Source organism: Spodoptera frugiperda, chromosome 12 (assembly GCF_023101765.2).
Source record: "Spodoptera frugiperda isolate SF20-4 chromosome 12, AGI-APGP_CSIRO_Sfru_2.0, whole genome shotgun sequence".
Classification (NCBI taxonomy): Eukaryota; Metazoa; Arthropoda; class Insecta; order Lepidoptera; family Noctuidae; genus Spodoptera; species Spodoptera frugiperda.
This window is the reverse complement of record NC_064223.1, coordinates 6,982,097-6,996,830: the sequence shown is the minus strand read 5'-3', so window position 1 is coordinate 6,996,830 and position 14,734 is coordinate 6,982,097. Positions and strand designations below refer to the sequence as shown.

Below are 14,734 nucleotides of genomic sequence, written 5' to 3'. Positions count from 1 at the left end.
TCTCCAGCTCGAAAAGCAGGAGTAGGTTACCTAGACCATGCCTATACCAATATGCTCTTGCCTATATCTTTGAATAACTAAAATTAAAACTTTATCATGTTTAAGTCAGTGTCCCCAATCATCATCATCATCAGCCGAAAGACGTCCAAAGCTGAACAAAGGCCTCCCCCTTAGTCCTCCACATAGTGTCCCCAATGGGGTAGAGAAATGTAATGATATTTAAAATCAAACTCAAATCATTTATTGCTTTCCTGTGTAGGTGTATATTACATTAGCACATTAGTTTTAACATGAAATCCGGTTAGGAGACGGGAACATACTTAAAAAAAAAATCTACTTCAGACCAGATACCTCGTGAGTTCTATGTAAAAGTAAGATATCCTATTGCTACATACAAGTACTAAGGAAATTCCGATAAAAATAGCGGTGTATTACTTTGCCCGATTCGAATCTGAAATAATGTATGGTAGTTGCAGTGGTTCGGCCCATCGGCCGTGAGCTCTTGCTGAGCTGTGCCTATGTGTGACACCAGTTTGTGACCACACCATGATTTTGTAAATTCTTTGTAAAGTTACCCAGACCCAGTGCTTTAGTTCTCATTTACATTCATTACATTGATAAATTAGTCAGCTGATTCTGCTGTGTTGTGTCCTACAAGAAGAATAATCGGATGGTGAATAGGAAGGACGAAATCTCAAAAATTAAAAATGCAATGTTGCAATATCAAGAAAGAAGAGTTCGCTTTTCAGCTGTGAATTTGTGTAATGACAACATTACATTATTTTATTTTATTGGATGGACGCCATTTCTGAAACGACAGCTGTGTTTGCGGGACTAAAATAGTTCCATATTTTCACTGTTCATTTGGATAGTTTTTGTTTAAACGTAGCATTTATTTTCTCCCCAGTCGAGAAAATATTTTAGCTATGTCGGAACAGGTGGAAATTAAGGTACGTATTCTTAAATTTGGATGAATGTGAAACGAACATAAGCTTCCATTGTTCAACCTTGTCCGTTGGTCGATATTTTTTACAAAACATTTATTCGTTAGTATCTCGCAATTTAATAAAATACTCTCGTTTTGCGAAAATATTTTGATGAATTTATAATTATTTTATATGTACATTTCTTGTTTAAAATATTTTATTAAACACTGCGCACGGTTGTTATATTGAAAAATGTTCCACCATTTTAGGTTTCGCAATTTACGTGAGATTTATATTTTTTTTATTGGTGTAACGTATCCTAAGAATGTAGTTTAAAATACCTACCCTACGTTGGCATTTATTGGTATTTAGTTAAACTTTATAAGGCCACATTTACACGTGTGACCGAGGAATTTAAGAATCTCACAACTTTTCAAAAGTATCATAAATCAGGCTGTTACGTTAAACGAGAGATGAATTTCAAAGCCACTATTGTTGAAGATTACAAAGTAACTATTTATGCACCCGAGTAACTAATAATAGCAAAACTTGAATAAATGTTTTGGAGATAAACAAGATTAGAAATGGAACCAGAAAATGTTGTTTTGTATTTACTCGTCCACAAATAGGTACCTAATTATTCTTTTAGAAAGTCTCCAATCCAATTTCGAAGTCTCCAATGATTATTCTCTCATTCAACCTGACACCTGTACGATTTTTAACATTTTCCCTTGACTACTTTGTAAACCATTCAACTGATCCCAAATTTTTAAGGTCTTTTCTTAAAGGTTAAGGAAATAAAGCATTATTTTCGACATTTTGTTGCTACTGTTATTGCTTGCGATACTAAATATACCCACTTAAAAAATGTTTATGTACCTACCCTACCTGCCTTTATGAATGTAACTTTCTTCTCTACGATTTTCATTTTTATACATGCATTGCATAATTGAATAATCAAATTAAAGGTGCAAGGTCATTCCTTGCACAGGTTTCGAGTTGGTATGTAGGTTCAGCTCCCATGATATGTTTTTACCTAAAATGATCTATTGCCTTACATGTAATGGCTCATTTGTAAAGGTCATCTCACACCAACAGACGACGCGATCCGGCGTGCAAAATAGGGAGCGGGAGCGCACTCGGCACTGAGCACGTTGCGATCGTAAACATGACGTGACGTGCTTCGCTACGGAGCCAGCACACGACGCGTGACGTGTCACGCCTCTCGCGTCGTGTGCTCGCATACGGCTTGAGGCGGTCGGGTTCAGTATCGTCTCGGTGTGAACTGACTAAGCAATAATACCATTCATTATAATAATAAAAAAATCTTTTAAACTATATTACTTATTAAGATTCTCTTTTGTATCATGGGTGCGTACCTATACATTCATAAACCCAGAATTTAAAAACAATATATGGATCACAATCCCACAAATAATGGTTCCGTGCGATCTGCACAGTGGTATGGTTGGTACGATGTACAACAGTTAGTCGCCCAGGTATAACGTACGCCTGTACGCCAACCGTGTAATCAAATTGATTTAATACAATAAATTATTTTTTCTTTATTTCAGCCTGATGCTTTACCAGATTTAGATGATTTATTGCAATGTCCTGTGTGTTATGAGATCCCGTCAGGACAAATTTTCCAATGTAATGAAGGACACCATGTATGTGGACGTTGCAAGATGCGCCTGGATGTGTGCCCTGTGTGCAGGGCCTTGTTTTTTGGTACACGTAATTATGCTATGGAAGAACTGATTGCCAATGTTAGAAAACTGAGGGCATTTGTAAGTATTACCTAATACATCTATGCATATAATTATCTAATTCATCCCTAAGGTTAGTTGTCTAAACATAACAAATAAGGTGCGCGCGGCATTTACGGGACAAATTTGCCGAGCGACTAGTGTACACCTGCACGACGTGTCCGAGACACACCACGCTCTTCACAAAACACGGCACGACACGTTAAGACAGACTAATGTTTGCGGAGCATAATCAAGCAGGTACTCCAAATTAATAGAGGGTAGAATATCGAACCAATATGAACTTAAAAATCGGTAGTATAAAGATTTGACGTTGCTGCGAACGGTAACGTGCACGCCGTCGCCACGTCGCGATACGTTACCGTTCCACGTTGACGTGGAGGTGTGGACAGTCCCACGCTGCAGTTGTTTCAGAATTAAAGCGATGGCGTGTATCGTAAAGCAAATAAAATCCATCCTTAAACTCTTAAATGCTTGTTCACGTTGAACTCGCGGGCGCGGGCGCAGTGGACCTCGCGAGTTTTTATATTCACGTTGAACGCACGGGTACGGGTGCGGGCGTTCACACCTTTGAATTTACCCGGCGATGCGAGTGAATCGCGCGCTCTACCGCTAGTTCGACGCAACGTGTGCACACCTATACTGTTTTGTATTTACTTGATACCACAGCGCGCGCGCCATCGCTAGGTTGAACGTTACTTACACCGCACCCGCGTGTTACAGGCGAACGCTGTGAATATTTTCATATAGTTCCTTATGTTTGATATTTCTTGACCGTGACCGCTAGTTAGCGTATGCGTAGTACTCAGAAATACATCCAAACACAAAATCAAATACTGTCGAATATTCACTAAAAGCGTACGCGCGTGGCAACCGCGCCCGATTGCTGCTCCATGGTTGGACACATTGCTTATTCTTCACTTGATAAAATACGGCAGTCCACAGTTCCACTAGGGGACCAACACTAATAGCATTAACAACTCATGGCAGGCATCACATCATAGCGCGTTTAGCCGCGCGTAGCAGCCACTCTCGAATGCCGCGTTGTATTTGGACACACCTTGAAAGTGGAAGGTGTTATACAACAAATAATATGTTTGTCGATTTCTTAATATTATCTTGTTTAATTTCAGAAACTTGGTGGTAAAGTCACTACAGATACTGGCTCTGGAAATAAAGCATCTAAAATAAACGCAAATGAAGTACCTGAAACTGAAAGTGTAGTTGATGATGCAAGTGAGCAGTCTAGTGTAAGTGGTTTATATTAATTCCTTTGCTAATCGATTTAATAGTTAACTAGCTGACCTGGCTAATTTAGTACTGCTTCAAACATTTTTTTTTTTTTTCACCTTTTAGACCTGCCCTGGACTTCACAAATAATTCAAGACCAAAATTAGCCAAATCAGTCCAGCCATTCTCGAGTTTTAGCGAGACTAATGAATAACAATTGAATTTTATATATAGAGATAAAGATAATGATTGAATAAATGTTTCCTAATTGTAGCATTCTGCGTTGAGACCACCACAAGCTTGTAAAGGTCTTTTCCGTTGTCTCTCGTGCAAGAGTTCAAAAGGAATAAGACTCCCCGCAGCTCGTTTGCTCAATCATCTGCGCTATTACCACTCTCCTGAACTTATTGAGGTAAGTGTAACTGGTTAGTGCACTCTATGAAATTTTAATAGGTAGGAATAATCTTATGATTTATTCATTTTTAGGGCAAATCTGAAAATGGTGAATACGTGCAAGCCTGGCAGTTTTCTACAGTCCCTGGAAGAATTGTTACTGCAGTACGAGTAGCAGACATGGGGATCTTCTTTTTGATAATTGATATTGGCAGTAAGCTATAATTTTGTCATTAATTTTATCAAATAATCCTATTACTAATTTATTTAATTGTTGTAATTGACTATTAAATAATAACTTAACACTTGATAAAGTTATTGTATAATTCCACATTTGAATCCTAAAACCTGTACTTGAGTACACTATGCAATATTTTGACCAATAAAGGATTACAATGTAGTAATAGAATAAGTGTTTCATCACATCCTGCAACAGTTATTAACACAAGCAATCATTTAATCAAATTGTTATTGTTTCAGCCGATACTTTTTGTGCGTGGCTGTCCATGGCTGCATCTCCTTGGGTAGCTCATGAATTTTCCTATACTATCACTATTTCTGGAAATGACAGAGAGGCAATTTTCTCTGATTGTGTAAGTAAAAAATTATATTTCATTAGTTTTTCCTCAAAGAATTCTCTACTGTACCTTTTATTAGATTTTCGGTCCGTAATTGTGACTGATCAATGGGCTGCCGCCCAATGTGTAGCGGGTTCGATTCACAGAGCAATACACAAATTGTTGTTTGGGGTCTGGGTGTCATATATGACTTGTATGATAGTAAACGCACTCACGACAGGAGAAAATCCTAGATTTTTAGAACAAAAAGTATGTATCAGTACTAGCTCTTAATTGCAGTAATTTTTTTTTTTAGGTGTGGTCTGTCAGATCTTGTGAAGGCTCTCTGAAGAAACGTGGACATTGCCTCACAGTAAATGGGCTCGACGCTAGAGCATTGGTAGCACCTGCTTCAATTTGTGGTAAACTATCTGTGCGTCGTACGCCACCTGACCAACTAGCGAACCAATCTCAACCACGCGCTGTTCTGCGAGTAGCCAATAGAGTTAACAATCGTGAAAATACACACACACATGCTCATGATCTGGAGCCTTTCCTACAAGACTTACAAAATGACGTAGCTAGGCTCTCCCGAGCATTTGCAACGCTCGGACGTGAAGCTAACGCTCTGGTACGTTCTGAAGCAGAAATGCGAGCCAGAATCGAAAATAGACACGGTACAAACGAACGCGCTAGCTCATCTGAGAGGGAAAATCCTGTAGAAAATAATCAGGCTGACAGCAGCACCGAACGTGCTCCGCTCTCACGTAACGCGCGTAGGCGCATGCGGCAGCGATTGAGAGCCGCTCTCAATGCCCCGCAGCCTCCGGTGCCTGCCCCTCGAGCTGTCAATGGTGGCCTAATGCCAACTGACTGGCAGAATGGTCTTACCAATAATGCTAACGTGCAACGCCACGTTGTGTCTGGGTTGAGCGTATTGCAACAGCCCCCAGTGCCACCACCAGTAGCACCGACGACCGGGGTGCCGCCTCCGCCTGTAGCCCCGCAGTCGTCTAGTGGAACACCCAGTCAACCTCAAAACGGAAATGCGCGCGCCAACAAAAAAAAGCGACGTCATCGTAGATAAATTAACTTTGTTTATTTAGTTAGGTGTCTAATAATGAAATTGTAAACAAAATAAGTTTACTGTATTAATGGTGTATTTTTATCAATTTGACTGCTCTTTGAGTCTCATAACTTTGCTCTGGGGCTGCATATATTGTTGTATATGATTTCATGTAGATATTTCGTCTTTTGACAACTGCAATTGTTGCGAGTGCTGTGATAGAATATTGCAAGTCCATGCAATATAAATGGTTCAACTACTTACTTACTTAACATTTTCGTTGGTAACCCCAGAGTGTTTTGTGATTTATAGATACCCATTAGGATAAATTGTTTTAAGTTAATTTCTGTTACGAAATGCATTTTGTGAAATATTTGACCATGATATTTTAGGAATATCAATTTGAAGTGTTTTAATAATAATAATTGACCATGTGCTTGTTTTAATCCTGTATGTAATCATGAACTTATCGTAGGACTATTATAACTATTTAATTAATTACGATAACTATTAATCATTTAGACAAAATAGTTAGAATTATAATGCATAAAAAACTTACTTGATTTTTTTTTTGTTTTTTTGAGGATAACCACATCCATTCTTTACAACTGAAATAGCGGTGGATCGCTTGAAACGATACTGGGTACTCGACAATTAAGCACATTTATTATTCATTGTTTTCAATATGTTTCATAGAAACAAAAGCCCATTTATAATTTTGTACCCTTCTCAAGGATTTTTATGCCTTTCTATAATTCCATACTACTAATAAGGTGAAAATCACCTAGACTACTGACAGTACCTATAGTGGTAGCTAAGGTAGTAGGTATTTCTTAATTTATTTTCGCGTTACAGGACGTGCTCCCCTATGCTGTATAAATTGTAGAAAAATTGACATTGATGATATGCCTTACACTCTGTTCTTTTTATTTACAGGCTTTTAACTACTTTCTTTATAACTGTTAATAAAAAGTAATAATTTATTAATGGCATTGTACACCTATATCAGGGAACACAAAAATAGAAGTTATAACTGCATAAAAATTGGTTGTGGGTTACAATAATGATTACATTTCTGATCTAATAGCAACATCGTTTTTAGATGTCCTTTACTATCACATTTATTTTATTATTAAATTAATTAAATATAATTTCTTGATGAATTTTAAAGTGCTTTTTTTTGAGTAAATTATAGGTATAGTACTTAGTACTTAGTATGTATTATCGTGGTTAATAAAATAGTCTTCAATATAATAAAGATTGAAGGTCAATCATATTTGTTTAATTACCTGTGTACCTATCTGCAACGGAACCTTTTAAAATAGACGAAGTTAGGGTAAAATTTTGGTCTTCGTCAATAAATTAAAATCCGATTATTAAGATATTATCATATAATTTTATTATTATCGACAGTGTGAAACGCCTACACACATACACGCTTTATACATTTTGCTTACCCTAATATCGTGTGCCGATACTTACTTACTGTATCCGTATCCGATATCCTCTGTATCCATAGTGATGTTATATGAATGTTATATTTTAGACACCAAATTTTTTTTTTTTTTTTTTATGGAATACGCCCATTACGAAACGCGCTGTCGTATCACCTACATCTGCTGGTAAGCAATCGCCGTCGCTCATGGACACTTGAAACACCAGAGGCGTTGCCGGCCTTTTGGGGGTTAGGAATTTAAGGGTTGTTGGGGATTGGGAAGGGGGGAATTGGGTCTCCGGTAACCACACTCACAACAACGCAAGCGTTGTTTCACGTCGGTTTTCGGTGAGGCGTGGTAGCACTCCGGTCGAGCAGGCCCATTCGTGCCGAAGCATGGCTCTCCCACACCCTAAGAATATAATGCGAATATAGATTTAAGAACTTCGATTAATTTGTTTATTGCTTTATTTTGACAGTTTACTTAACGCGCGAGTCGTAGCACACCTTTTTGTTTTTGTTTGCAACTTCTAGCCTAGTCCATAGTCCAAAGGAACATCGAAACAGGAGTTCAATAAAAAACCAAAATAATGGAAGAGGGGCTTTTGGTAGAATCTTAGTTCGCCATTGGGAAGAAAGTGTCGAAAGTCCCTATTCATAAGATTGAATTTTCAAACCAAAGTGTAAACAGGATACGTAGGTAGTAGTACTTTAGTAAAAGAAAAAAATATTATAGTACGGCGTGGTGGCCCGGAGGTTTAAGATGCCCGCGCTTCTCAAGCGTGAGGGTGCGGGTTCGAAACCTACCAACGCCAAGTACCAATACTACTTTTACCGGCTTATACGTACTTTCTATATTATAATAATATTTTAGACACTACTGACTAAAAGTGAAAGAAAACATCGTGTCGAAACCTGGGCTTATAATTTCTTATTATAATTTTAAAATCGCTAATCCGCATTGAGCAAGCGTGGTGATTAATGTCGTAACCTTCTCCGTGTGAGAAGAGGTATTTGGTCAGCAGAGGCCACTTATAAGCTGATGATGTGATTATTATAAGTTAAGACAAATTGTTACATAAAAAAGACAATTTAAAAAACTAAAAAACCCAACTGCGTTTCCTTATAATATGAAAATGAAAAACCCCTAAAACATGAAAGTCATCGTAAAATTGAAGCGGTCGGGACCCATTCTAAACACGAAGACTTTATTATTGAGCACATACGGCTGGCTTTCTAGAATGGGTCCCGTTTATTATTTTTATATATCTAGTGTCACTCTCACAATAAATACGAATCAAAGGACCCCTATCAAGCTGAAATCCATCAGATCGTTCAGGCTAGAGAGTGAGCAATATTCGAATTTGGCGCCAAAAATCCGCCATTTGTTTTTTAATTATTTTGATATATCCAGTGTCACTCTCACAGTAAATACGAATCTAACGACACTTCTAAAGCCAAAATCCATCAAGCCGTTTAGGCTGCAGAGCGTGCCAAACAATTATACAAACATACATACATACTCTCGAAAAACATAACCCTTCTTCTGGCGCAGTCGGGTAATAATAAATCAATAGAGCGGAAACTACTAGCGCCAAATGATTGAAGATGAAACTAAACGTTCTAGAATATTCTGAGTAGCTGAGCAGTGGTGCCATCTAACGGAAAGTAGCTGTATTTAAATCTAGATCAAAGACAATATACAAGTTATGTATAGTTTTTAATAGATGGCGTTAAAACAAAATTCCTTTATCTAGCGTTTAAACAATTTACCACTGGAGATTAGGACAGACTGTACGTAGGGTAATTCAATCGATTGTTGCACCCATTGTAACTAAAATTGCATTGTTATTGGTATTTTTTTGTCCTGAATCGGAAAACATAGAAATATGTAGTTGATGCTGGTTTACCGATTTCCAAGATCTAGTTGCAAATTACTGCCACTAGGTGGTGCTGTAATTATTATGATTGTATATTGCTTGTTGTCCTCGTGGTCTTAAATAGCATTGTTGTGGCTTTTTTTTATTTTTTGAGGTAAAATATCATCTAGTTACTTCTCCTGCCTCGCGTGAGGCGAGAAAGAGTGTCAGACCGACTCACTAAAAGTTAAAAACCAACCTGTTCCTACTCTTGCTTAAGCTGGAGACACGGTAACCCAGCTGTCTGCAGCTCCAGATCGGGAATCAGCCCTACTGGGTCCCATGGTATGGTTCTGGTTGGGTAATGAGCTACCCTTGCTCGTCGTCCGCAGACCCACAATTACCGTTAGCCGGAGATCGTCGCATGATCGTCGACCCCTGGAGTTTCTTCTGTAAGGGCTGGGACGTGAAGAGGGTCTCTCCTACTGCGCTTCGCCTACTTTGCAGAAGATGGAACGGCGTCCCATTCCTTCTCACTCCGCACCATGGCTTGAACCAGAGCGAGCTGCAAGTGGTCACAGTTGCTAATCACATTTCAAAAAAACGTGCTCAGCACATGCAGGGCACACCACCACGGTATGATCCACCGTGTCCTCCGGGTGGCCCTCATAATGTCGACACCTGGGCGTTTCCTCCCGCCGAATCCGAAACTGCCGTGTCCAGCAAGCATCTGCGGCATCTTCACGCCTCTCAAACTATGCTCAAAGAGTAGACTTACCCCTCAGCCCAGACCCCGGTTGCAATGGTTGTTGCTTCCTTTCCGCTATGAGATCGTGCAGGAGCTCATAGTCCTATAATCTCAATAGTCCCATTGCGACCAGAAAGTTGCAATGGGACTATTGAGATATTATAGATACTATTAAATTGTTATTATTCATGAGTCGCTTGCACGGAACGCTGATGTTACGTACCCTACTGGATACTCCGGCTTGCGCGCCAAACGCGCCCTCCGCCGGCAAAGTTGCTTTGTAAAATGATTATTATTTGTATCACAATTACAATACATGCAAAACTTATGAGTCAAATCTTGTGTTATTGTGACGATTGGCACAACTTCAGCAATAACTAGCATCCCAAATTGTAACTCTGTAAACTAGCAACTACTACTTTTACCACTATTTTCATTTATAGGATGCAGTCAGATCTCAATAATTTATGACTTACTTTGCATAGCAAATTCTTACTAAATTGCTATTACATTATTTTAGGAATTTAACACATAAAATAATAGTAGCCACAAAAAGGCTGCCGGATTACCGCCGTGGGATCTGAAGGCGAAGATGCACACGTGTATATACTTTTTAAACGCGCTGAGACGTGTTCCCGGGGCGGAACTCCGCTGCCGCGCTATATCAGTGCTTAGTGGGATAAGCTTTGGCACGGTCTCATGACGAAAGAAATCTGACATGAAAGAAAGCAACGACTGTTGCAACCGAGGACTGGGCTGAGCGGCAAGTCTACTCTTTGAGGAGGGCTTGAAAGCTGTCCTGGCGCCCTCACTTACCACCTAACGCAGATGCTTGCTGGACACGGCAGTTTCGGGAGTCGTCTGTTTTGGATTCGGCGGAAGGAAACGCCCAGGTGTCGTCAATATGAGAACCATCCGGAGGACACCGTCGATCATACCATGGTGGAGTGCCCTGCGTGGGTTGAGCACTGGCGTTTTCTTAGAAATGTTGCCGATCACATTTCTGACTGTGACGTGTTGTCGCCGTTCCTCTTTCTGCAAAGCGGGCGAAGCGTTTGAGGGAGCGACCCTGTTTACGCCCCAGCCGTCACAGGCGTCGATACCCGTGCGTACGGTAATCAAGGAGCCATCAGATCACTACAGATGGGGCCCAGTAGGACTGATTCCCGATCCGGAGGTGCGGACAGGCTAGCCTAGCCCTAGCTTGAGCTGGAGCCACGGTAACTCCGTGGCTCCAGCTTAAAAAAGAGCTAAGAGAACCAGGGAGTTTTATAAATGTGCACTTCTGAAATATCTAAGATCTACACGTAAATATGAACGTGATCCACCACTAGCTTAAGCCTAAAAACCTTTCACTGCTGCTTTTCTTGATGAACACAAATACATCCATATCTTGCCTGATGTATTCTTTTTTGTGAGGACAGAAATGGAAGATTTAGAAAGACTCATCTCAGCTCGGTTCGTCATATATAGCTATAACATTGCGCACAACCTCGCGCATAACATTGGCAAATGTGCTGCTCTGACGGTTCTTTAAGATGAGTGCGGAACCGGACGCATCGTTCTCTTTTTTATGCTTATTAGAATGACGTTTGGCCACCATCTCGCCTGGTGGTGAGCGATGATGTGGCCGATGATGGAACGCGCCTATCTACAAGTAACCTATTCACTCAGGACTTAAAGACATCCAAGTAGTATTTTGCATCCGGAGCTGCGGATAATATATCCGGTAAAAGACGTAAAGTCACTCGTTACGTTTGTGTTTGAGGCTCTGAGGCAGTTGTCCCACCAACGGCGAGTGAACAACTAACTATCGGCTATTTTCTCGCTCAAGAAACGTACAATAGATATACTTTCCGTGTAAACAAAAGAGATGCATATACAAATAGTAGATCGCTGACTGTTCACACTGCCGGCGAGTGCTCGCTTCACTAGTTTGTCGCTGAGCGACAAGAGCTATGAAAGATAACACTCGCTCGGCGACACTCGCCAAGCGATTAGAACTTACGCCAGACAACAACCAATGGTCATTTTTCTACAGTGCGTATCGTACTGATGCGAGTAATCGCCCGCCTCACTCGCACACTCGCTTATAGCTGAGCTACACAAATATCGGAACTATTCACTCGCGCCACGCATCTCGCTTACTCGTTGCTAGTTCTAGCTTTACTCGTTACTCGTTAATCGTTGCCGGTGGGACAACTGCCTGAAGTCGAAGCTCCACAAGCGATTCGAGTTCATGAGGAGCCATTTGGCACACCTTTCGATCGATTCAAGGAATTTCAGCTGGCATTTAGCCGAGCCATCCCAAAGATAGGAGCAGTACTCCATGGACGACCGAAGTACCGTCGCACCCTATACATGCCAAAAAGTAGTAGTCCATAGAAGGCAGACTCTGTTTTGTGTAGAATATAAATATTCTACACAAAATAGAGTCTATTGTTAGAGAGATATTGTCTTTGATCTAGATTTAAATACAGCTACTTTCCGTTAGATGGCACCACTATTCAGCTACTCAGAATATTCTAGAACGTTTAGTTTCATCTTCAATCATTTGGCGCTAGTAGTTTCCGCTCTATTGATTTATTATTACCCGACTGCGCCAGAAGGAGGGTTATGTTTTTCGAGAGTATGTATGTATGTTTGTATAATTGTTTAGCACGCTCTGCATCCTAAACGGCTTGATGGATTTTGGCTTGAGAGGTGTTATTTACTTTAAGAGTGACACTGGATATATCAAAATAATTAAAATATAAAATGGCGGATTTTTGGCGCCAAATTCGAATATTGCTCACTCTCTAGCTTGAACGACTCGATGGATTTCAGCTTGATAGGGGTCATTTAATTCGTATTTACTGTGAGAGTGACACTAGATAATTATAATTCAAAATATAAAAATAATAAACGGAACCCATTCTATAAAGCCAGCCGTATATGCTCGCTCTCGCTCTAGTCTTCATGTTTAGAATGGGTCCCGACCGCTTCAATTTTATGATGACTTTCTTGTTTTAGGGTTTTTTCATTTTCATACTATAAGGAAACGCAGTCGTTTTTAAAATTACCTTATTTATTAAACTATTTGTCTTAACTTATAACTGACTAAATACCTCTGCTCGCACGGAGAAGGTTACACCATTAATCACCACGCTTGCTCAATGTGGCTTAGCGATTTTAAAATTATAATCAGAAATTATTCCTTCACTTTTAGTCGATGGTGTTAAAAATATTATTATAATTTTAGAAAGTACGTATAAGCCGGTAAAAGTAGTATTGGTACTTTGCGTTGGTAGGTTTCGAACCCGCACCCTCACGCATGAGAAGCGGGCGTCTTAAACCTTCAGGCCACCACGCTATACTATATTGTTTTACTAATGTACTATACGTATCGTGTTTACTTACATTTTAGTTTGAAAATTCAATCTTATGAATAGGGACTTTCGACCCTTTCTTCCTAATGGCGGACTAAGATTCTACCAAAACCCACTCTTCCATTATTTTGGTTTTTTATTGAACTCCTGTACAAACGAACCTCGAAGTTCGTTTGTACTACGGACTAGGCTAGAAGTTAATGCAAAAAAACACAAAAACATGTGCTACGACTCGCGCGTTAAGTAAACTGTCAAAATAAAGCAATAAACAAATTAATCGAAATTCTTAAATCTATATTCGCAAATATTCTTAGGGTGTGGGAGAGCCATGCTTCGGCACGAATGGGCCGACTCGACCGGAGTGCTACCACGCCTCACCAAAAACCGACGTGAAACAACGCTTGCGTTGTTGTGAGTGAGGTTACCGGAGGCCCAATTCCCCCTTTCCAATCCCCGATTCCCCAACAACCCTTAAATTCCTAACCCCCAAAAGACGTTTAAGTTTCATTGGCATTAAACCTGACCAAGTTGGCATCAGCCCAATCGGAAACCGCCTGCGAAGAACAGGATCATGCGTTCCACCATGGACTCTCTCAGAGACTGGATTTGTGTTGCACTGATTGTGCTCTCAACATCTGTGCTGCTATCTGCGTACCCAAAGGTACCGGGCTTAAGCAGGTTATTGATGTGCAGCAAACACAGAGTTACTACTGAGAGTACTGATCCCTGAGGAACCCCGGCTTAATTACCTAACTGGTCGAATGAGCAGCCATCAATTACCATTCGAATCGACTGGTCACTCAGGAAGCCTGTTATCCATTTGCATGTGTCGAACTTTGTCGAAGACCTTCGAGATATCGAGCTAGACCACTGCTTTATGCAGAAGTTGCACATTCCCAAGCTTCCATGCATTCGGCACTTGATCAGTCTCCAAAGATAGGCGAAACAGTCGTGTCAAGATTGGAGCCAACTTGCAAGGTGTACAAGTTTTTAGAACTACGGCTGGGATTCTGTCGAGCGGGACCACTGGCTTTGTTCACGTCCAGGCTACGCAATGTTCGGCAGACCTTCTTCTGCCAAATGCGGATGTCCAACATGCGAGTCTCGGATATTCGGTAAAGAGAAGGAGATGAAGCACCACCGGCATTTAGACGCGAAGATTCCGCAAAAAGAGAGGCAAATAGATTCGCTTTCTTTATTACGCTGAGGGTCAGCGTCACGTCAGGCCCCAGCAGCGGTGGGAGTGAGGGACGACAGAAGTTCGTTCCACCGACTTGGCCAGGGACCAAAAAGCTGTACTACCCGCTCGGTAAGAAGCAAGCCCGGCCTGTTCGGCCAATGTGGTTGAACCCAGCCCCACGCAGTGCCTTTTTGTATAACTTA

At 40.5% G+C, this 14,734-nt stretch overlaps 1 protein-coding gene across 1 annotated transcript; it reads left to right on the top strand.

Moving 5' to 3' along the window:
- The first annotated feature begins 775 nt into the window (after positions 1-775).
- LOC118262596 (uncharacterized) lies at positions 776-6,499 on the top strand. Its single transcript, XM_035574104.2, has 7 exons — positions 776-950; positions 2,501-2,716; positions 3,829-3,945; positions 4,200-4,337; positions 4,412-4,532; positions 4,799-4,911; positions 5,192-6,499. Exons 1-7 carry the CDS (start codon positions 927-929, stop codon positions 5,960-5,962), a joined length of 1,500 nt encoding a protein of 499 aa, XP_035429997.2. The 5' UTR covers positions 776-926; the 3' UTR covers positions 5,963-6,499.
- Positions 6,500-14,734: the final 8,235 nt, after the last annotated feature.

What these genes read in the sequence shown, in the direction of transcription:
- LOC118262596 (XM_035574104.2), top strand. Translation starts at nt 927, where the DNA reads ATGTCGGAACAGGTGGAAATTAAG. An exon ending in TTAGAAAACTGAGGGCATTT is followed by an intron (nt 2,717 to 3,828) that starts GTAAGTATTACC and finishes GTTTAATTTCAG; the next exon opens with AAACTTGGTGGTAAAGTCAC. An exon ending in ACTCTCCTGAACTTATTGAG is followed by an intron (nt 4,338 to 4,411) that starts GTAAGTGTAACT and finishes ATTCATTTTTAG; the next exon opens with GGCAAATCTGAAAATGGTGA.